Source organism: Ursus maritimus, unplaced genomic scaffold (assembly GCF_017311325.1).
Source record: "Ursus maritimus isolate PB19 unplaced genomic scaffold, ASM1731132v1 scaffold_25, whole genome shotgun sequence".
NCBI lineage: Eukaryota > Metazoa > Chordata > Mammalia > Carnivora > Ursidae > Ursus > Ursus maritimus.
The window spans coordinates 23,068,489-23,092,875 of NW_024425008.1; the positions used below are offsets into that span (position 1 = coordinate 23,068,489).

The window sequence follows — 24,387 nt, forward strand, 5'->3', positions numbered from 1 at the left end:
CCCACTGCCCACCCCACCCCCAGTGCTCCACCCAGTCTCCCCACCTTCACCCCACAGCCAGGCTGCTCTCCACCCAGGGTGGCAATCAGATTGCTGCCGGGGGAGATCTGCATTCTGCCACAGCCCTTCATCCCCGCTGGGGGCCTGAGTGCAAGCCTAGGCAGGACAGAGTCATCCACATGTCAGGCAGCACCACTCCCCACTCTGGACTAACATCACCAAGGGCAAGTTCAACAGGAGACCCAGCAGGGACCCCTCCCCTGCCCCCAATCCACATCCTGAGCACATTCCAGCACCGAGACTGCAATCTCTTGGGAGCTGCCCATCCACTGTGGGTGGGGGCTGTAGGACCATAGGAAGGGGAGACTGATGTCCCCACCCTCAGCGAGAACCCCACAGTTTCATTTTGCACTGAGCCCTGTAAATTACATAGCCCTGCCTTTTCTGCTAACAATATTCTCCCAGCTCCTCACCTGCTGTTCTTTCATCACTTCTCACTTTTAGCTGGAAAACCCCATATCAGAGAGCCCTTCCCCAGCCCTGCTTCAGTTGCTTTTTATCCTATGACCACAGTTTCTCTCTCTTAGGGCCCTCAGCAAAAGCTGACATAGCTTGTTTCCCTACCTCACTGATTCCCTAAAAAGAGCCCACTATGTGCCAAGCCCTGTTCTAAGTGCTGAGGATACAGCAAGCAGAACAGAGAGACACCTGCCCTCCAGGAAAGGACGTTCTCGTGAGTTCCACTGATTGTTAACTAGCTCTTATCCCCTCAAGAATAGACCGCTATATACCCCACACCTGGCACAGTGCCTGGCCCATAGCAGGTGCTCAATTAAAATTTGCTACATAATTGGGGCACATGGATGGCTTAGTTGGTTGAGCGTCCAACTCTTTTTTTTTTTTAAGATTTATTTATTATAAAGAGAGAAAGAGCAGGGGTAGAGGCAGAAGGAGGAGAAGAGGGAGAGAATCTCAAGCAGACCTCTACTGAGCATGGAGCCCGACATGGCTCTATCCCACAACCCTGAGATCATGACCTGAGCCGAACCCAAGAGTCAGAGGCTTAAGTGACTGAGCCACCCAGGTGCCCCAGAACGTCTGACTCTTGATTTCGGCTCAGGCTGTGATCTTGGGGTCATGGGATCAAGCCCCAGTCAGGCTCCATGCTGTGCATGGGGCCTGCTTAGAACTCTCTCTCTCATTTGCCCCTCCCCCCCATGCACACATGCATGCTCTCTCCCTCTCTAAAAAATAAAAATAAAAAATTTGCTACACAATTGACTGTATGAATAGTGAGCGGTTTAGGTCCTCTGCACGGCGACCAGGCAGAGCACGAAGACATCCCTCTTCTCTTCGTTCTGCAGAGTGTGGGGCATGAGGCAGTGCCCCAGTTCCTGAACCGCGTTGCCTTAAATTAGCCTCACATATGTCCCGCCATATCAGTCAACTGTTTATTTGTACATTTAAGTGAAGTTATTCTGCTAATTGGACATATGTCTCACGATTCTACAAGGAAAAGTCTATTAAAAAGTCTTGCTGTAACAGGCAAGAGCTTTTGAGGGTAGTTTTACTCAGGGACAGGAAGGGAGCTGAGTGGATTTTAATTTGGTAGAAAATAGCTGCTTGGGGCCAAGACGGTGAGAAGCGGGAAATCAAGAACAGGCTATTAGATTATTAATGTGGTTAACAAGCGTCTCCATCAACCTTATAGCTGCAGACTGCCTTCCACCAACTTTATCAGTTATATCATGGCCTCCCATCTACCCCTGCTATTCCAGAGATTCCCATTTTGGGGACATGGACACTGAGGCAGGAGAAGTGCATCCCACCCAAGCCAGTATGAGTTGGGCCTCACAGCCCCTGTGGCCTCACGTTCTGAGCATATGAAGGTGTGAAAATTTTGGAGTCAGGGATAAACAGCCCAAAGGGTTTCGGGAGAGATGGTAGGGGGCTGAGGGGGTGGGAGAGAGGGCAAGGAAAACTCTGGTTTGTCAAGCTTGACAAATGGTTCAAACTCCCTTGGACAGCAAGGAAATCCATGGCTCGGCTGCTGGCCTACAGCAACCCTAGAAGCTCATCCGGTCCCGCTGAGAGAGCCAGGAGTCCCAGTTCTAGGCAAGGGCTCAGGAACCACCTGATTTGTGATTAAATCGAAGACCCCGTAGTGGGCTGAATGGTGGCACCCAAAAAGATATGCCCTTGTCCTAACCCCCTGGGCTTGTGATTGTGACCTTATTTGGAAAAAAGGAACCCTGTACATGTAACTAAGGTAAGAATCTTGAGATGAGATCATTCTGGATTGCCCAGGCAGGCCCTAAACCGCATGACGAGTCTCCTTCCAAGCAAGAGAGGACAGAGGCAGAGACTGGAGTGACACAGCCACGAGGCATGTCTGAAGCCACCAGAAGGAGCATGGCCCCACTGGCACCTTGATTTTGAACTTCTGGTCTCCAGAACTGGGAGAGAATACATTTCTGTTGTCATTGGCCACCCAGTTTGTGATGATTTGTCACAGCGATTACAGGAAGCTAATACGCCTGCTTACTAGCGGTAGACCCTTGGGCAAATCACTTAATCTGTGCCTCCATTTTGTCATCCATAAAACGGGGGTAGATACCTCAGATTGTCGTGAAGTTAAAGGAGATAATAGAGACAACCCTTAGCCCCGTGCCCGTCTCACAGTGCTCGGTCAATACAAACACTCATTCTTAGCCTCAGAAGCCTGCCTGGGGAACTCATGAAAAAATACAGTTTTCCAGGCCTCACCCCAGAATCACTGAAAACAAACCTTTAGAGTACGCATCTAGGGATCTGCACTTTATAAGGCTCCTCAGGTGTCTCTGATCACCTGACAGTACGCTGTCCCATTCCCACCTCCGTGACAAGACCGCCAGAATCTCTTGTTTCTGGAAAGCTGCCCTTCCAGATACAGATTTCCCTGCTGTCCTTGGTAACCCACTGCAGTAGAAAATCACCTTAGCAGTAAGGAAGTCCTAGCTCATGCCATCCCTCATCACGTAGCATCGTGCCCCTTCCCGGAACTACGTTTGGCAGAGGAAGAAACAGCTGGGGTGTGGTGGAAGTACCCTACCCAGGGCAGGAAAGGAAACAGTGCAGAGTTTTCAGTGGGAAAAGCAATAAAGCAATGAGAAGCCCAGCCATGGTTAGTCTGGGATGGAGTCTGAGATGGGCAAGGACAGTGTCTCCAGCGGGCGTTTCTCCAGCTCCTGCCCCCTTAGGTATAGGCTAACCCTCAACATGGCATCTTCTCTGGGGAGCAGTGTGCTCTGGCCTCCTCCACCCACCCCACAAGAACCAGGTAGCGGGAGCAGTTGGTGAGCGGCTCTGCGGCCGCAAAGAGCCAGCCTTGTGTGTCCAGGCAGCCTGGGTAGGCAAGAAAGCTACAGAGACACGAAAATGTGCAACTGGCTAATGCTGTTAATTGCACGGACCAGCACATGGCAATGGCCTCCCATCACCAGAAACACAAGGCTTTTTTTGTTTCATTTCAGCTATGGCCTCTGGAAAAAGATCACTGCTTCTGAGCAGTAGCAAATACCATCTCATCAGGCAACTTCAAGTCCGCAGCAGCCCCAAGAGATATACAGGGTGAGCTAGGGGAAGAGAAGAGCTAGAAAGAGAGTGGCCAAACCCAGCATTGGAGAGACCACGACAATGATGGGCGCGAGCCAGAGTTCGGCCCAGCATCTGCTACCAATGGTGCAGCCTGTTTCTCCCAGGGCAACCCAGTACCAGTGACAGTGTGCAAAAAGATGGTAAAAGAGGCGATTTCAGGTGGTACCCAGGACACTTCTTATTTGCGTATGCAGAGCCCCAAAAAAGAGATACCTAGTCTATCAAGCCTGCAATCTTGCTTAGAACAAAGCCAAGTAAAGGAAAAAATCAATAGGATGAAAAACACCCAAATACATGAATAGTTGGTTTCCAAGAAGTACGTGGGAATGACAACCAATGAATTCAAGATAGTGCTTGCTTCTGATTTTATAGGAGGAAGGCTGGAATCAGGGAAGTACCCCAGGGGCTACAATTGTATGGGTAAGGTATTATTTCTGAAATTGTACAGTGAGAAGAGTGAGCACTAAATTATTTCTTTTTTTTTTTTAAAGATTTTATTTATTTATCTGACAGAGAGAGAGAGACAGCCAGCGAGTGAGGGAACACAAGCAGGGGGAGTGGGATAGGAAGAAGCAGGCTTCCAGCAGAAAAGCCCACCGTGGGGCTCGATCCCAGAACTCCGGGATCACGCCCTGAGCCGAAGGCAGACGCTTAACAACTGAGCCACCCAAGCGCCCTAGCACTAAATTATTTTTTATACCTTTCCTTAGGTCTTATACATTTCATGTGGGCTTTTTCATTTCATGTTTTTTTTTAAATACAAGAGGTATGAGGTCCATAGGTCACTGGTAAGTCTAGATCAAGAAGACGTGACATGAGGGGCGCCTGGGTGGCACAGCGGTTAAGCATCTGCCTTCGGCTCAGGGCGTGATCCCGGCGTTGTGGGATCGAGCCCCACATCAGGCTCCTCCGCTATGAGCCTGCTTCTTCCTCTCCCACTCCCCCTGCTTGTGTTCCCTCTCTCACTGGCTGTCTCTATCTCTGTCAAATAAATAAATAAAATCTTTAAAAAAAAAAAAAAAAAGAAGACGTGACATGTGCATGGCCTGCCTAGGAACTATAGGGAAGCCACCACGCACAGAGCGCAGTCTCCAAGGAGAAGCCCGAGTGATGCCATTTTCCTCCAGGATCCCCACAGATGGAAGCAAACCCACCAAGTCTCTTCCCAGACCACGCCAAGGCCCAAGTTGCTAGTCGCCTGGAACTCTCTCCAAATTGGGGCCACCGCGCAAAGTTGTGCAGGTTTGCAATGCAGTACTCAGAAAGGTTTGGGTACAAAGCTAAAAAGGAGGCACTGGGTGCCATTGCAGACTCTGTCTCCCTACTCCACAGGCCTGGTCCTTGGATGACCCAAGCAGAACACATTAAATGCAGCTCATGCTCCTGCAAAACTTACCACAAACTCTGAGAAAGCCAGTCACCAAGACAGCAAAGATTCCCTTTCTCTCCTCCTCTTCTTTGTAGAATATTCTCTGACAAATGTTCCAGGATGAGAAAGGAAAGCAGCAGAAGGGGACCTGAGGGACGGGGTGCATGAAAACTCACCCACAAGCTTGCACACCAGGTTGACAGCACACACGCAAAGAAGAGCGGCACAATATTAGAGCCAACTACACCAGAAGAAGCCTTCGCAGTACGCACCCCACCCTCACTCACCATGCTGGGTCAGGAGCCCCTCCCACGCAAGGCTCCTGCCCCCCTGCCCCCTCCCCTGCCCCACCCCCTTCTTGGCTGGGAGTCAGTTGTCAGGAGCCAGAGCTGGAATGAAGACAAATCGATCCTTCTGCAACTGGTGATTTCACGCCTGCTTCCCCCCACTGGACTGTGGGCAGCTGGAGGGCAGAGGTCAAGTCTTATTTCCCTTCATATCCTCCAAGGCTGGGCCTCGCGCAAGACCCGGCACAGAGCAGGCTCAGTTAAAGTTTGTTTAAATAACAGACGGATGGAAGACCAGTGAAGACATGTCCTCGTGTGGCCAGGATAGTCTCCAGGTTTCAGAGAATATTCCTGAAGAGCCAGGCACGGCTACAGTTCCTCTTGCTGGGCAACAAGATCTTTAAAGCACTTCTTGACTTATCACACCTTCGCTAAGCTGGTAGCACCGTTATCCTCAAAACTGGCAGTTGTTTGGTAGCTTAAGAGTTGAAACCCTTTCCCAAAGCAAAGAGCTAGCAGCACCCGCTGGTTCCTCTGGAGGGTCCATACTTCCCTCCACTGGGAATGCAAATTCCAAATCTTTGGTGGATTAACTTTTTGCTTGGTTGATTAAATCTAAAAAGGAATTCCCCAGGGGCGCCTGGGTGGCTCCGTGGTTTAAGTGTCTGCCTTCAGCTCCCATCATGATCCTGGGTCCGGGGATAGAGCCCCATGTCCAGCTCTCCACTTGGTGGGAAGCCTGCTTCTCCCTCTCCCTCTGCCTGCCGGTCCCCCTGCTTGTGTGTCCTTTCTCTCTATCTCTGTCAAATAAATAAATAAGTAAAATCTTAAGGAAAAAAAAAAAAAAGGAATTCCCCAGGGGGAGAGTCTATTGCCCTTCTTCCTCCTCCCCTGTGTTTCCCAAACCCAGCCCAGCAGGAGCACAGCCTCAGGGCTCACATGGGGGTAGATGGACCCAGGGGAGAAACAAGCCAGCAGGGAAGATCTGGATGTCCAAGTCCAAGCCCAAGATCTGCCACAAAACTGCAGGGGGCTTGAGGTATCTGGGTGGCTCCACTGGTTAGGGGCAACTCTCAATCTCAGCTCAGGCCTTGATCTCAGGGTTGTGCGTTCAAGCCCCACGCTGGGCTCTGTGCTGGGCATGGAGCCTACTTAAGAAAAGAAAGAAAAGAAAAGAAAGGAAAGGAAAGGAAAGGAAAGGAAAGGAAAGGAAAGGAAAGGAAAGGAAAGGAAAGGAGGAAAAGAAAACCCCATCACCCTTCTAGACCTCCAGTTCCATCTGTACATGAGAGGCCTGAGCTAGCTGGTGCTAAAGATGTGTTTCTCAAGGTCAATGGCATAAAAAAAAGGTCAATGGCATAATTATAAAGAGTCACCTACTGTACTCTAACCAATATCCTTGTCCCTCCAAAACACCCTACCATATACCATGGTTCTAAAGGTGGACAACAGATGACCTTTCTCTCTAAACGCAGATTTCAGTAATGTTGAAATTGTTATCCCATACTCAAGCCCAAAGTAGCCCATGTCCCTAAACAAGGTCAGGTATAAGCATTAGCAGAATTTAATGGGCACAAAAGGTTCCTACAGCAAAATTATAACTGCTTCCTGCCTGCAGGTGAGTAAGTACTGCAGGGGAACCTCCCATCTGCTCTATGCGAGCCCCACTAGAGGTGTAGTGCTCCTGACCTCCCTCCCCTCTCGCTCCCTGTGAGAGGAGGAATCACCAATCAGACTGGTGAGTCTGAGAGAAGAAACATCGCGCTCAGCCCACCGCTTCCTCTCACCTCCGTTTTGGGGATCCGCACACACCCGCAGGACACTGGCGCTCCGCTCCTTCCTGCCCTAAGAGGCAGGCCCCCCTGCGAGAGGCTTGTCCTGTCACATCTGTGCCCGTGTAGGTAAGTCTATCAAACTCAGGAGCGAAGTACAAGCCCACTGGCTCACAGACCCACGACACCTGCTCCCGCCCGGCTTTTGTCAGTAATAAGGCTGACATTCTGAGCTCTTCCTGGCAGACACCTGCATCTCCTTGGTTCCGCTTCTCAGACAAGGAGGAGAAGAGCATTAATCATTACCTCCTCAAGCCCAGGTAGTAAGTACTAGTGTAACTGACAGGACGCGCACACTACTGCTGACCTGACGCATCCGACACCACAGGAGTCCAGCGACCTACTCGGAAACAAGGAGTCGGATTCAACTCAAAAGCTTCCCAGTCACAGCAGCAGTTGAGGTCCCCTCCTATATTAGGACTCTGATTAAGAAAGGAAAAGGCACCCGTGATCTCTCTCTCCCTCCCTAGGCACACGTGCACACACACACTCTCTCTCACGATTCTACTCATCATCTGATAGAATAGGAGTCAAAAAATATTCAGTGACTGATGATTTCAGGCATTCTCATTCACTGGAGGCTTAACAACGCTTTACCCAAGAACTTGCCATAGCTCCCTATTACCTCTGGTATAAACCTTGGCCTCTCACCCCTCTGCGACCTAGCTCGACTTCTCTTTGCCAGTATGCCCCTTCTCTCACCCATACCCTAGTCCCCAGTAACAATGAACTAATCTCTGTTTCTTATAGACAACCCGCAAAATTTTACCCATCAACTTCAACCAAAATCACCTGTCCCCAGTGTTACATGTTTCAATCCTACCCACCTTTCTGAACCCAGCTCCAATACCCCCTTAACTCATTCAGTCTCACCCAGATTGGGCCACTCTCTCTGCTCCTATATGCCTCAAGGATGTTAACTATTTAAGGGTATACTAGTTGAACAAGTAAGTGAATATATTGTAGATAATAAGAGGCAGGTTTCTCACTGTGAGAGAAATCAGTTATGCAAAAGGAATGGAAGAGAGCTAAAATTCTGTGAGGTTAGGCTGGAATTGGAGACATCAGTATGAACTCATGGTTTTTTAACGGATAGGTGTGTGTATGCATGAGTATACACACACACATTTCCTAGCTCTGTCTCCTGGGAGGGCCTACACAATGGCACTCCAGGAGCAATATGCACATCTAGCACCAACATCTTGGTTTCTAAATACGATCTTCCAATGAAAGGAACCAAGTCTCCTTGGAGAAGTGATTGATTCCAGGGCTGGGGCAAGGAAAATACAAGATGAGTCTGAGGATTAGAAAGTTAAGATAGCGGCGGGGGGGCGCCTGGATGGAGCAGTTGGTTGAGTGTCCGACTCTTAGTTTCGGCTCAGGTTGTGATCTTGGGGTTGTGAGATTGAGCCCCACATTGGGCTCTACACTCAGCACAGAGTCTGCTTAGGATTCTCTCTCCCCCTGCCCCTCTTCCCATGTGTGTACTCACTCACTCACTTGCACACTCTCTCTCTCCCCTCCCCCAATGTGAACAAATAAATCTTTTAAAAAAAAAAATTTAAGAAAGTGCTCAGAAAAGAATGGAGACATACAAAAGGACACAGGAATCAATCTGAAGTAGCTCCCAGTGGCCAAAATTAGAATAATTTGAACAACAAAAATAATGATGGTTTTGGATTGTAACCCATAGAATAATATAAATAATCATAAGTTCATACTGATAAAAATAATTAAATAAACAACTGAAGGAGAAGGGACAGCTCTTCCTTACAGAAGAATGCCAATTAATGAATGCAGAAATAAGGAAAACAGAAAATCATTTACTTGTTCATTAAAATGATAAGGAGCCGTTGAGGCTCCTTATGCCTCTGGATCTCCTCTCTGGCTGCATTGAACAATTCCCAGTGTTTAACTAAATAAAGCTTCTCATCTGTTCCTACAAATTCAGCTGGGGTAAAGGCCACTGCCACCACTTTACAGATAGGGGAGGACAGGTGCTTGGTGGCAGACCAGGAGCCTGAAGGACCAAAATGGCTACAATACTACTCAGCATCATGCAAACCTCTCCTCACCCTGTTTAGACCTTGGAATGTCTCAATTTCATTTCTTTCCTCGAATTACCAGACCTTCCCATGATTTCTCAAACCTTAACTGAGCTTCAAGATCGAGCATGCTTCTCCAAGGTCCCCAGTGTATCAGGATTCCTTTGATTGCAAGTAACAGAAAACTGACCTCAAATCATCTGAAGCAAAAGGAGAATTTCCTGGCACATATGACTGGAAAGTCCAGTGGTAACCTGGCTTCAGGCTCAGCAAGATCTAAGGCCTCAAATGACACTTCCCTCTACAATACTGACTCCATTCACAGACAGGCTTTCCCCTCATGGTGGCAAGATGGCTGCCAGCAGCTCTAAGTCAACACCCTATACTCGCAGGAATACAGGAGAAAAGGCAGTGTCCTATGGGGGACACCCCCAAAAGTCCTGGACCTGATGCTCACTGACCAACACTGGCTCAGGTGCCCGACCCTGAATCAATCTCTAGGGCCAGAGGAATGGACTCTGCTGATGGCCTAAGTCATGTGCCCACTCTTGGTGCTGAGGGTGGGGTCAGCCTCACTCAAACCTCATGGTGAGTACATGAGATATGGGTGGCTCCCCAAAGGAAGTTTTAGATGCTACTCCCCAAAACGTGAACAGCTCTTGAGCTGAAAAATTAACATACCACAACCCCTTGGTCAGAATCAACCCAGCCCTGCCTCCTCCAGCCCAGTCTGGACATCTATACCAGCTGTGACTTCTTTCTGCCTTGTGCCCAGGCTGGTCCGCACCTGTCATCTCTGGTTATAAGCATCCTGGACACCAGGAGTCCAGTTCTTCCAAGCACCGGGGCCTCACCACACCCCCTCAGCTGCCCAGCAAAGTGCCACTGAGCCCCTTGAAAATACTCCTTCACCTTGGTTCCCACCCCCTCTTGACGTGGAGCTGAGTCACTGAGATACCAGCCGGCCGAGCACCAACCTTGAAAGTACTTCTCTAAGTCACTGTCTCTTGCTCTAGCATACTCCGGGACCTGGGGACGCTGGCTTGACAGGTGAGATAATTATGTTTTACCCTTCACTCATTCCTTTATCAATCACGAAGACAAGAACAGATAAGTATTCCGATGGAAGAAAACACTCCTGCAGTATTTACTCCTGCTCTTCAGTGCCAGACAGCTCCACTTCCCAGGCACAACTCCCAGGGACCAGCCTGCACCCTTGTTATCTGTGCCAGCTACCTCGTGCTACCCTCCTGTCAAGTATCAGGCTGCACTTACCTTCCTGCATTCCCCAGAGCCGTCAACTTCCCCGGGAGCTGCGGCACCATTGCCTTTCCGATGACTTACACGTGAGGGCCACTGTCTGCATGTCACCCATCCCCAGTCTGCTCTGCAGGGAGCTTGCCCCCGTGGCCCAGCCTGCAGCTCTGGTGCAGAATGTCGCTCTGGTCGGCTCTAAGGCCCACAGCACTGGTTAGACGGAGAAAGGTGGATGAGGAACTGCAGGGGGTGGGCCCCAAGTCTCAGAGCCAGGGGCCTGGAGCTCTTCCGACACAAACTAACATTTCATTCATTCATTTGCTCAGCAAACTTTTATTGAGGACCTACTGTGTCCTTGGTACTGCTACTGTAGGTGCTGCAGACACGGAGACAAGTGTCTCTCCTCACAGGGGACCCTTCCTGGTAGACATTTGACTGATTTTTTTTTAAGACTTTATTTATTTATTTGACACAGAAAGAGAGAGTACAAGCAGGAGGAGCAGCAAGCAGAGGGAGAGGAAGAAGCAGGCCTCCCACTAAGTGGGGAGCCCGACTCAGGGCTCGATCCCAGGACCCTGGGATCATGACCTGAACTGAAGGCAGACGCTTAACCAACTGAGCCACCCAGGCGCCCCAACATCTGACTGATTTTTGATACCTGCTTCACACTTACACTTCACAACACACTGTCTCAGATATTATCTATATTAACCCTCAATATGTGGCAGAGCCAACTGTAGTTTACAGACAGGAAAATGGTAGCACCAAAAGCTAAATGACCACCCTAAAGACAGAGCACAAATTCAGGTCTTCCGCATACAAACGTCACACCCTTTCTAGGTTCCCTCCCAAGGAAGGAGCTAGCAGGGTGCATCTGGAAAGAGACATGAAATCAACTCAGTCCTAGGCATCATCACTAGAGGTAGAAAATACAAAAAAGATGACCCAATCCCTGATCGAAAAGAATCCATAGTCTAAAGTGAGAGAAAGACATGTAACCAATTATCACCTGTGGTAGGAACAAAGAAGACAGAGTGATTAAATTCAAACAGGAAGATATCTGGGGGAAGATACATAGGACATGATGATTACTTCCAGGCAGGAAAATTGGTACCTGAGGAACAGGGAAAGGAGGGTCATTTTGGATGTTCAAATGTTACATACTTTGAATTGCATGCCATGTAAATCTGTTTCCCATTAAATGATACTTTGAGGATTCAATCAGCCAAATCCTGAATATGGAAAATTCTACAGGGTAAATGATCTGCTTTCTTCAACAAGCAAATTGCTCAAAAAAAGAGGGAAGGGAAGTAAAGATTTGAGAAGATTTTGGTTGATGCTTCCTAATACAATATATGCACCTCGTTTGAATCCAGACTGTAATGCACCAATTTTAAAAAGACATTTTTGGGACCAGGGATATTTGAGTATAAACTAGCTATTAGAAGTCATTTAGGACATACTATTAATTTTGTTAGTTATTATTATCATATTGAAGTTTTTTTAAAGTACTTATCTGTTAGAGATAGAGACTGAAAGATTTTATAGAAGAAATAATATGATGCCTGAGATTTCCTTTTAAATATTTGAGCAAAAATAAATAAATGAATTAAAAATGAATGAATGAATGAATGAATGAATGAAAGGGCAAGTAGATGATAGAAGACTCACAAAAGGTTGATAATGTCTGAAGCTGGATGACAGTTCCATAAGGGTTCATTATACTATTCTCTCTACTCTTATTAATGGTTGAAATTTCTATAATGAAATGTTTAAATAAAAATTTTAAAATTAATTACCCCGCCCACCAAGAATAATTGAGAAGGAAAGTGTCACGCAGAAACGTATCTGAGCTGTGTCCAGAAGGATGACCAGAAATTTTCTAAGGGGCCAAGGGCATTCCAGGCTGAGCAAAGACATACAGATCCATCACAAACCTCTCTCTGGAGGAAACAAAAGTATCTACACTTGACCCCAAACTCAACTTACATCCAAAAAAAAAAAACCACCCTCTTGCTTGATGCCCCAACTCATCTCACTGTAGCATCAAAATCAACTGACCTATTCCAAGTGAGGAAAGAGGGTGTGGGGTCGACAGCTCCACTCAGCGGCCTAGCAAGAAGCCCCAGTGTAGCCTTGAGAGGACAGGAAAGCAATTAACCTCTTTCAATTGGGTTCTGCCTGACAAAGCACTTCAGAAGCCAACTGAGTTATCTCAGGAACAGAGACTTCATCCCTCCTGAGTCATCCTAGACACCTTGTGCTCCCCAGAAACACACACCAGCCTCCCCAACAGTGCCTTGTAGATTAATAACCTCAGGACCACGGGATCCAGCTGATGTCGGGCTGGCAGCCTAGCCCATCAGCACAAAAACATGTCCAATGAGAAGGTCCTCCCCTCCTCACTCCCAAGCACGTAGCCTCAATCTCCACACAGCCCCCTGCTCACCTCCAGCTGCACACAGCACGCTCGCTGGCTTTGCAGCTACTGCAGGACTTACCCAGTCCTGGCCTGGCTCCAATGGGTCCCCTGGGCTCCTTACCTTGGATCGAAGCTGCAAGTACTCCTCTGAACCATAGGGGACACTCCTCAGGGAGGTGAGATAGTCATAACTGATGACAGCTGTCTGTGAACCAAGGAAAAGAAAGGCTTAGTGCCTGGGCATCAAATATTGCTCCTCGGCCCCTGCCCTGCAGCTGCAGGCCCCTGACACAGGCAGCATATCCTGAGAAGGAGACAACCCCTCCGCTAAGATGGTCTGCCCCCCAGATCTTAGCCTGGCTGTCAATCAGGGCTCTGCACAAATGCCACCTCTGTAGAGAGCCCTAATCTAAGGCTGCCCCACCCACCAGCAACTCCCTATTATTTATCATAACAACATTATCATATCCAAAATTACCTTGCTCATTTGTTTCCTTGTATGTGGACTATCCTCTCTTTGCTAGAATTTCAGCTCTATAAACACAGAGGCCTGTCCTTCCCATTCATCACTGTACCCCCAGCACCTTTTTACTGTGCCAGGCACATAGCTAAATGCTCCATAAAGACTAGTTTGTTTGTTTGTTTGTTTGTTAAGTTTTATTTATTTATTTGACAGAGAGAGAGACAGCCAGAGAGAGAGGGAACAGTAGGGGGAGTGGGAGAGGAAGAAGCAGGCTCATAGCGGAGGAGCCCAATACGGGGCTCGATCCCGGGCCCTGGGATCACACTCCAAGCTGAAGGCAGCCGCTTAACTACTGAGGCACCCAGGCGCCCCTCTGTAAAGACTAGTTGAATGAATGCTGTTGGATAAACTTATTATCCTAAATAAACATTGTTTTATATTCATGTTGCTCTGAGAGCCTGAGTTTTGATTCTGGGTCCCTTGGCCAAAAGTCCAAGAGAAGTCCCCATATCCTTGGTGAATCAGAAAATTACAGGCTTCCAGATATCGCAGACATGGAGGAGGCTGGAGGACTACCCAGGCCACAACATCTTTTAGAATTCTACTGAGCAACTGAGGCCCAGCTTGCAAGGCTGATACTGAGAGAAGTCTATGCCCTTGTCTACACCCCTAAAGCTTTACTCCACTCAACATAAACGTGTTAAACGCCAACCACAAGCAAGAGGTGGTCACTGAACAATGCACAAGGCCAATCAAGACCGGAGCCCTGGACTTCAAAGAACGCACAGCCTAGTGACTGGTTTATAAAGCACCGGTAAATAGCTTCCGGGCTCATTTCCAGCTACAGTTGGCCCCTGAACAACATGGGTTTGAACTGTGTGTGTCCACTTACACATGGGTTTTGTTGTTTTTTGTTTGTTTGTTTTTTGTTTTGATAAATTGCAATACGGTACTGTAAATGTATTTTTTTTCTTCCTTAAGATTTTCTTCATAACATTTTCTTTTCTCTGGCTTACTTTACCGTCAGAAACAGTGTATGATACACATGACATACACACAACATGTTAATCAACTATTCAAGTTATCTGTAAGGCTTCTGGTCAACAGTAGGCTATTAGTCGTGAAGGTTTTGGGGAGTCAAAAGTTATATGTGGATTTTTGACAGCATGGGTGTTGGTGCCCTAACCCCCAAGTACTTCAAGCGTCAACTGTATACAAATCCCTAAGGTTCCATCAAAGCCTGCTTCTCCGAGGGCACTGATCCTGACTCCCAGCCTACAGGTCTCACTCCTGTGTTTGAGGTCCCATAGCAGCAGTCACCTGAGTCACACATCTTGACCCCATCCATGGCTTTAGATTGATTGTTTTTTGACCCATTCATGTGAGCACTCCGCAGTCATAAGCTCCTTCAAAGCTGGATTGAGGTGGGACGGTTCATTTCTACCTCTCAAAGCATGTAAGACAATGCTGGGCCCCCAAAAGGCCCTCAGTAAACACTCGGGAATCATTTTATATCCCATGGCCTATTTATCTATTTATCCATCTAGGTTCTATGACTAGCTCAGGAGAAGACTTCACAACACTGAGGTTTAAGGAAACAATCAGACAACAACCCAAACAGACCGTGTATCAGAATCTATCCACACCAAGGGGAAGAAAGGACGAGCTCATCCTGCAGCAAAGGAGGAAAGAGAGCACTGAAGCATGTGGCAATCTACCCACCAATCGGGCAGTTACACATGCATGTCCGATGCATAGGTTGCGTTGCTCTCAGCAGCGTTAAGAGGACATGATCACACAGGAAGGATGCTCCCGGGCCACGGGAGAAAAACCTCTAGTGGTGAAATATTCACCTCAGATTCTCTGTTAGTTTGGGGGTTGGAGAGGGATCGTCACAGTCCTCCAAGGCCCAGCTGCTCTGAAAACAAGCCCTGCCTCAGGAGCCACGCACACTAGCTCACGGGAGGGAAACCAGGGTTTCTGATAGAATTTCATCAAAGCTGCAGAGTCTTTCCATATGCATTGGCTGAGGAGTACCGGCCCAGGTCTGTCGCTAAAATAAGACACAGAATCTAAAAAAATTAACATAAATAAAAATAAAAATAAAAAAGATACAGAATCTAAAATGTAAAGGCTTCACAACAGAGACCGTGTGCAATCCCATTCTATAGGGGTTTGTATGACCGAGGTGGGGCATCCAAGAATACAGACACAGGAGGGCACGCAGCCATGCCTGTGCAGCTGAGCCGAGGGAGCCCTGCACACGGACGGGTGCACGTGTATCTCCACGTCTGCTCCGTGCATGAGAAAAACCTACCGTAGCAACTGCGCGGCCCACCCTCACAGCACCAAAGTCATTAGGATCCAAGTACTTGTTACTGTAGAGGTAGAGGCCCGAGGCAGCCAGAGCTGCGCCGGTCCACGAAGCAAGCTGGAGAGCCCTTCTGGCCATGCTCCCAGATCCTGCGGAAGGAAAGGTGACAACAAGGGACAGCTGAGTTCCATAGTTAGTCAGACCAGCGCTCAAATTCAGGCTCTGCCACTTAAATGGATTACACGACCTCGGGTCGTTTTCTTAATCTGGTTGAGCTCCGCTTCCTTACTTGTAACACGGGATGATGACTACCTCAAAAGTTGTTGGGATAAAATGAGATCGTATATATAAAATGCTTAGTGCAGTATCTGGCACAAGTCAACTCTCAAAGTCATTATTCCTTGCACAGGTACCTTGCCAGGTACCGCTCTAGGCACAGGGGGTGAGGCAGCAAAACAGAGTTCTGGCCGACATGGTGCGTATGCTGTAGACGGGACAACAGACCCGCAGCACACAGACATGATAGAAGAGCAGCGGGTATTAAGTGTGGAGAAGAAGATCAAAGAGGGTAAGAGGAAGGAGGATGCATATGCACAAAGATGCTATTTTAGATAGGGCAAGTGGCAGAGTGTGCTAATCCTTGTTATTTATAACCATTATTTTACCACCGCGCACACATAGGTGTCATTATTAACCCTCCGTGCCCAGGTTGGAAGTGCTCAGGCCGCAGCCAAAACGGCAGCTCATCACAATCAGCCAGAGAAGCTCTCTACGTCTGGCTGATTTCCAAAATATTTATTTCAGTTAGAGTAAACTGCCCCTTGTCTAGATCGTGAGCTCCCTGAGGGCACACGCCATGACTGTTATGCTGTCCACTCACAGTCCTGCAGGGCACTCTGCGATTAGGGATCAATATCCACCTGCTGAGTTGATCTGCTTAACCAGACGCATTCCCAGTCAGTGGGATCAAGTGGGCTCAAGGCTCTCTGACGCCCTTCCCCATCCTACTTGTAGCAGCTCAGTCCACCAGGTGGACTGTTGGAGCTTTGGGGGGCCACTGTGCCCCATAGGCTGTTTCCCCTTCAATTTCTGGGAACTCTGCATCAGACTAAAATCCTTGACCACAGCTGCAGGCAGCAGGAGAGAAGTCCCGCCCAGGAGAAGTGAATCACCGAGCCACCCGCATGTGCAAACCCTGTACAGATGCAGCAGGAAGATTCAGGTCATCCCTGTTTGCTTCTGCTCTGGACTCTGCCTGTGACCAACCCCTCCCTATTCTGTGCCTCTGTTTCCCCTTTGTAGGAAACTATTGCCTTGTCTTCATTTTCTTTAAAATCTATTTGGACTCATGTCTCAGTATAGCCACAGACGTTTTTTTAAGTAGTCACAGGTATATCTTTTTACCCTTCTTCTACTTTCAACTTACATTTTATACTATTTCTCTAAATGACATAGAGTTGATTTTTTCTGCTTGCATTTAATATAACTTATGTATGTAGATTTAATTTTACTATCTTCTTCCATTTCAAAAATGCGGATTTATTACACCACATTAACAAAATGAAGGATAAAAATCACATAATCATCTCAACAGATATAGAAAAAGCATTTGACAAAATTCCACACCCATTTATGATTAACAACTCTCAACAAAGTAGGTACAGGGGAACATACCCCAACATAATAAAGACCATATATGACAAGCCAACAGCTAACATCATACTCATTGATGAAAGGCTGAGAGCTTTTCCTCTTAACATCAGGAACAGAAGAAGGATGTCAACTCGCACCTCTTTTATTCATCATAGTACTGGAAACCCTAGCCAGAGTAGTAGGCAAGAAAAAGAAGTAAAAGCCATCCAGACTGGAAAGGAAGAAGTAAAACTATCACTATTTGCAGATGACATATTATACACAGAACACCCTAAACAACCCGCCAAAAAAAAACTGCTGGAATAAACAAATTCATTAAAGTTTCAGGATACAAAATCAGCATGCAAATACCTGCTGTGTTTCTCCACACTAATAGTGAATAAAGAGAAAGAGAAATTAAGAAAGCAATCCCATTTATAATTGCATCAAAAATAAAATACCAAAGAACCAATTTAACCAAGGAGGTAAAAAACCTGTACACTGAAAATTATGAGATATTAATGAAGAAATTAAAGACACCAATAAATGGAAAGTATTCTGGAAAGAATACTGTTAAAATTTCCATATTACCCCAAGCAGTCTACAGATTCAATGCAATCCCTATCAAAATTCAAATGGCATTTTTCAAAGAAATAGAACTATCCTAAAATTTGTAAGGAACCACAAAAGACCCAGAATAGTCAAAGAAATCCAGAGAAAGAAGAACAAAGCTGCAAGTATCATGGTCTCTAATTATACTATTATATTACAAAACTGCAGTCATTGAAACAGTATGGCAGTGGCATAAAAAGAGAAACATAGATCAATGAAACCCAGCAGAGTCCAGAAATAAACCCATGGGGAAAGGACAGTCTTTTCAATGAATGGTGTTGGGAAAACCAGATGACCACATGCAAGAGAATGAAACTGGACCCCTATCTCATACCACACACAAAAACTAACTCAAAACGGATTAAAGACTTGAACGTAAGATCTGAAAACATATAACTCCTAGGAAAAAACATAGGCAGTAAGCTCCTTGACACAGGTCTCAGCAATGACTTTTTTAATCTGACACCAACAGCAAAAGCAACAAAAGCAAAAATAAACAAATGGGACTATGTTAAACTAAAAAGTTTCCACACAGCAAAGGAAACCATCAACAAAATGAAAAGGCAACCTACGGGATGGGAAAAAATATTTCTAAATCATATATCTGAAAAGGGGTTAATATCAAAAATATATAAGGAACTCATACAACTCAATAGTTTTAAAAAATCTAATTAAAATATGGGCAGAAGATCATGAATAGACATTTTCCAGGGAAGACATATAAATGGGCAACAGGAATACGAAAAGATGCTCAATGTCAGTAATTATCAGGGAAATGCAAATCTAAACCACAATGAGATATCACTTCACACCTGCTAGAGTGGCTCATATCAAAAAGACCAGAAATAACAAGTGTTGGAGAGGATATGAAGAAAAGGGAACTCTTGTACACTGTTGATGGGAATGTGAATGGGTGCAGCCACTCTGGAAAACAGTATGGAGGGTCCCCAAAAACTTAAAAATAGATCTACCATATGATCCAGCTATTCCACTTCTGGGTATTTATCCAAAGAAAACAAAAGCATTAACTTGAAAAGATATATGCATTCACATGTTCACTGCAGCATTATTTACAATAGCCAAAATACGGAAACAACCTAAATGTCCATCAATGGATGAATGAATAAAGAAAATGTGACATATAGGCAAATATAATGGAATATAATTCAGCCATAAAAAAGAATGAAATCTTGCCTTTGTGATATCATGGATGGACCTGGAGGGTATCATGCTGAATGAAGTAAGTCAGAGAGAGAAAGACAAATACCATATGATCTCACTTGTGTGTAGAACCTAAAAAACAAAACAAAACAAAACAAAAAAAACTCAAATACAAAAAACAGATTGGAGGGGGTGGGCAAAATGAAGTAAGTAAAGGGGATCAACATATACAAACTTCTTTTTTTTTTTTTTAAGATTTTATTTATTTATTTGACACAGAGACAGCCAATGAGAGAGATAGCCAGTGAGAGAGAGACAAGCAGGGGGAGTGGGAGAGGAAGAAGCAGGCTCCCAGCAGAGGAGCCTGATGTGGGGCTCAATCCCAGAACGCAGGGATCACGCCCTGAGCCAAAGGCAGATGCTTAACAACTGAGCCACCCAGGCGCCCCAACATATACAAACTTCTAGTTATAAAATAAGTAATGGAGAAGTAATGTGTGGCATGGACTGTAATTAATAATATTTTATCATATATTTGAAAGTTGCTAAGTGTAAATCCTAAACGTTCTCATCACAAGAAAAAAAAAATTGTAACTATGTGTAGTGAGGGAGATTATTTAGATTTACTGCAGTCATCATTTCCCAATACATATAAATACTGAACCACTACATTGTATACCTAAAACTAATATGTTATATGTCAATTATACTTCCATTTAAATTTTTTTTAAAAAAACACACAAAAATGTAGATTCTGAGGTCCATCCGCTAGCCCACTGAATCACCAACTCTGGGGGTGGGACTCAGGAACCTCCATTCTAATAACATAACGGGTGACTTTTATGCAAGCTAAAATTTGAGAACCACTCTTCTAAATATTTTCTTTTTAATAAAGAGGCTGCATGTGGGGGCGCCTGGGTGGCACAGCGGTTAGGCATCTGCCTTCGGCTCAGGGCGTGATCCTGGCATTATGGGATCGAGCCTCACATCAGGCTCCTCCGCTATGAGCCTGCTTCTTCCTCTCCCACTCCCCCTGCTTGTGTTCCCTCTCTCGCTGGCTGTCTCTACCTCTGTTAAATAAATAAATAAAATCTTTAAAAAAAAAAAAAGAGGCTGCATGTGTTCAAATCCATCATTGAAACTATGCCCAAAAAACAAGCCTTCTAAGTTTATCATACTTCCTCCCAACCCCAGGTATCTGCGATCACCCCATAAGAGTGACTGCAAACAATTATTTTTAAAGAAATAATGTAAGAAACTCATTTGTTCCCCTAAACACAAATGCTCTGGCCCAGCTCTTTGTTCAGTTCCTAACTCTGAAAGAAAGGGGTGTCTAAATAAAAAGAAATTAAAACCTTGCTTTTTGTAGAATGGGCTTTATTTTCTTTATATATTTTTTAATATTCTCTTTATTTATGAAAGCCTCTCTAGCCCCACATCATTCCGCCAGCTTTTAATTTTTTTTCCGCCAGCATTTTAATAAGCCAAGGGCTCCTTCCAGACAAGAGACATGGTGGTTGAGAACATGCACTCCAGCAGGCCTAGGTTTGAGCCCCTACACTTACTTACCAACTGGGTAAGCAGGCAAATTGCTAACTCTCCCTGACTCTCGTGACCTTGTCTATAAAATGGGGATGATGACGGCAGTGTCTACTAGATGGGGTGGTGAGGGACGAGGAAACCATGCAAAATGTATAGCCAGGTGCCACCTACACAGTATGAACACAGTAGCAACTGCTATTACCACTCATCTCTTATTATTATAATTAACATGATGATGACTATTATCAATTATTTCCTCTCCCAATGCCATGCTTTGGTAAAGGACCTTACTTACTCCCCGCCTATCAACCTCTGGAGGACTTCTGCAGGCCTCACTTCTAACATCCTGGCAGGCCCCCACCTAACCCTACCTTTCACCTTGCTCTCTACACCCTCTGCCTATAGTGTTTTCTATCAAAAAGGGCAGCATGCTCAGTTCACCCTCTACCTTGTCCGCCAAGGCATGGGTTCCCAGCTGGACCCGGAAGCAGGCCTTACACTGGGCTCCATGTCCTCAGCTCCTTATACATCTTCCTTCTTTAAGATCATCAGTGCAAGAATGTCCATGAGGGGTGATCCAGGGACCGTTCCCATCAGGGCCTGCAGAGAAGCCCACATTAAAAAGGTCATATGGGGGGGGGGGCACCTGGGTGGCTCAGTCGGTTAAGCACCTGCCTTTGGCTCAAGTTACGATCCTGGAGTCCCGGGATCAAGCCCCATTTCAGGTTCCCTGCTTAGTGGGCAGTCTGCTTGTCCTTCTCCCTCTGCTCCTTCCCCCTCCCCACTCCTGCTCTCCCTACCTCTTCCTCTCTCTCTCTCTCTCTCACTCTCTCTCTCAAATAAATAAATAAAAAGGTCATATGGAGCCACTGGTGGCCAGGAACTCAGCCTCTGGAGCCAGGAAGAATCCTGCTCTGCTGCTCACCAGTTGTGTGACCCTGAGCAAGTCACAACCTCTTGGAGCCTCCCATGTAATTATCTACAAAAGAGAGCTCTTGACAGTACCTCCCTCCTAGGGTCACTGTGAACATTAAATGAGATGCTGCTTTAACATAATGCCTAACAGGGCACCTGGGTGGCTCAGTCAGTTAGGCATCTGCCTTTGGCTCAGGTCATGGTCCCAGGGTCTTGGGACTGAGTCCCGGGATCAAGTCCCATGTCCGTCCACCTGCTCGGAAGGGAGTCTGCTTCTCCCTCTACCCCCACCCCCCTGCTCATCTCTCTCTCTCTCAAATAAATAAAATCTTTAAAAAAAAAAGATAACATAATGCCTAACATATTAAGAAATAAGACTTCTTTTCCTTAGTGTTATTTTAAACTTCCTTTCTTCTTCCCAGAGACACTGACAAACTGATGTAGAAGAACTCCTAGCACCTGGGAGACCAGGATTTGGCACAACCTGTACAATTTCTAAAGCAGGGGAGGAAGGCCACCCTATCTTGCTTTAACTGCGCAACCATTCCCCCTTTCAAACCATTTCCCCACATCCCATCTGACCTTTACTTTCCGTCCAGGTCATCATCATCCCAACCTTCACGTGCACACATATTATCCCACATCCCCTCCACCAATGACAATGTCCAAATTCTCTAGCAAGGCATCCAAGACACACCCCTACTCTCATTCCACCCAACCTTGCCAGCTTCATCTCCCAAATACCTCTTTACACTCAACAACCCCCCATCCTTCTCTGAAGGATTTTGTGAGCCAGTCGCTTAGAGTGAATTGCTCCTTCCTATCTGGTCTTATTATGCACTGCTTTTTTCTCTGAAGATCTGGTCCTGTATCTGCCTCTTCTACTGCATGCAAAGGGCAGAATTTGTTAACATATTACATAACTAATTAACAAGTCTGCTAACAAATACATGATTGAGTGAGTAAAAGAATGCATTTTGTCCCCATCTATTCTCAACATGGCAACTTCAGCCCAATTATGTACTCCCCTCCTCTCAACTCCCTAATGGCCCCCACCTCACTCAGATGAAGACCCAAGGCATCGCCCTACAGAGGGCAGCCCTAGACAATATATAAAGTGATGCCTGTGGCCAGAAGTGGCCCAGGGCTACAGTTTGCCAAACCTGCCTTAACATAACAGATGCCCCAGAAGTATTTACTGAATGATTCAAGGGAGAAACTGTACCCCATGAGGGCCTGCACTGAGCCGGTAACAACACAGGTCCCCAGGTGAGAATCACCCCAGGGCTGTCAATTGGATGCCATCCTCCCCCAGCTATCCCCAGCACCACCTCCCAGCTCTTGCCTCTTTTAAACCCTATCTTCCTCATGCACCATCCTCCAGGCCTGTCCCTGTGGGCAACGAGGCTGCCCCTAGCCTTGAGATCACCCACCCTGGGAGGGGAAGCCTCAGCCAAGCAGACACAATTCCCAAGACCCGGTTTTCATGCAAATGTCCTCAGTAATAAAAGAGGTGGAAATTGAAAAACATAAAATAGATGATATAGGAGCCAAAGTACATCTAAATAGATTGGAGCTGGAGTTTTCCATCAGGTGTCGGTGGGTCTTTAATATGTAAATGAATCGCTTCCCTCGGGGTATTTTAAAAGACCCTGTCAGCCGTGAAATATGTCTGTCGATGAAAAACACCTTTCATTATTAAACCCTTTGCTAATGAATCGACTGCCCTGTTCTGTTTGCTTGTCTGACTTTCACCTGAGTAACCTCTCACAGGAGCACTCACTTTTGGGGAGGGAAGGGAGCTTGACGACACCACACGGAGACCCTAACACCTAAACGTCGAATAACAATATTAGCAATGACTAACCTTTACAAAGCCCCTTGCACTCATTATCTCCTTAGATACTCCACACAACCCAGTAAGATGAGACAAATATTATTATCATCCATAGGCATAAATAAGGACAGGAAGGAGCAGAGGGGATGAGAGATTTTCCCAGGTGACTCAGCTAGGAAACGGAAGCGTCAAAGCTTGAGCCCATCTATGGCACATGACCTCCTTCACGGACTTGCAGGGTTCCGTTCACCACTGTTCTTACCACTGTTCGCAGGTAACCGTGTCAGTCACTGTGGGCAGCGACTTTGATTTCTGACCCAAACAATGGCAGCATGTAGAAGACATTGCGTGGAGCCCTGGAAATCAACATGTCAGAGTATCAACTGGATACTCGGGTTCACCAGAAACAACCCATCCCAGTCTGTGAGACATTTAGGAGAGCTGTGTTATTGTTGGATCTTCAAGAAGAATGGACTCCATCTTGCTGGACCATAAAGGAACACCCCAATGGGTGATGAAACAAGGCAAAAGGTCAAGTGTGGAAAGTTCTACGAATGGGAAGTTGACTGTCAAATGAAATGTCCATCCCCTGGACACAACTAAACGGGGAACCAACCACTTACTATTTGTGGTGGGCCAATAAGTGGCTAGGCCACCCACCCACAGCCTTCTCCCCATGCCACATCCCAGGACAAGAAGCATGGAATCACCGTTCCCTGCTTGGTGCACAGGTGAGAATGGCCAGAGGAAAAGCACTTTGGGATCTAATTCTAGCAATCCCATAAGTGACCACAGCCTCCTCCCATTTCCTAAGGAGGCTATTAGAGAAATTGATTATTATTTCTTCTGGTCTGCTCCCAAGACTGGAACAGACCCAATAAGAGTGATCAGGTTTTCAGGAAAACCTGAAAATGTTTCCTGATGTGGCTAAAAAGCAAACAAGATAGATGATACCATCATGTCTCAAGTCTGGAAAGATGCAGAGCCGATGCAGGGACCATATAGTTGGTCTGATCAGTTTTCTAACCTGCCCCGCCACCAATGATGCAGCCCAAATGTAATC

General features: G+C 46.4%; 1 protein-coding gene across 5 annotated transcripts in view; it reads right to left on the reverse strand.

The window, feature by feature from the left end:
* ADCK1 (aarF domain containing kinase 1) overlaps positions 1-24,387 on the reverse strand; it is a 140,193-nt gene that overhangs the window by 114,148 nt on the left and 1,658 nt on the right. For all 5 annotated transcript variants that reach the window (XR_570646.2, XR_570644.2, XR_570643.2 and 2 more), the window contains exons 2-3: positions 15,629-15,774; positions 12,970-13,053 (exon numbers count right to left, since the gene is read on the reverse strand). Coding sequence is in view for 2 of the 5 variants with exons in the window: in XM_008699209.2 (XP_008697431.1) it covers positions 12,970-13,053; positions 15,629-15,763 (219 nt within the window). In the remaining 3 variants the exon portion in view is untranslated. The remainder of the gene's footprint in view (positions 1-12,969; positions 13,054-15,628; positions 15,775-24,387) is intronic.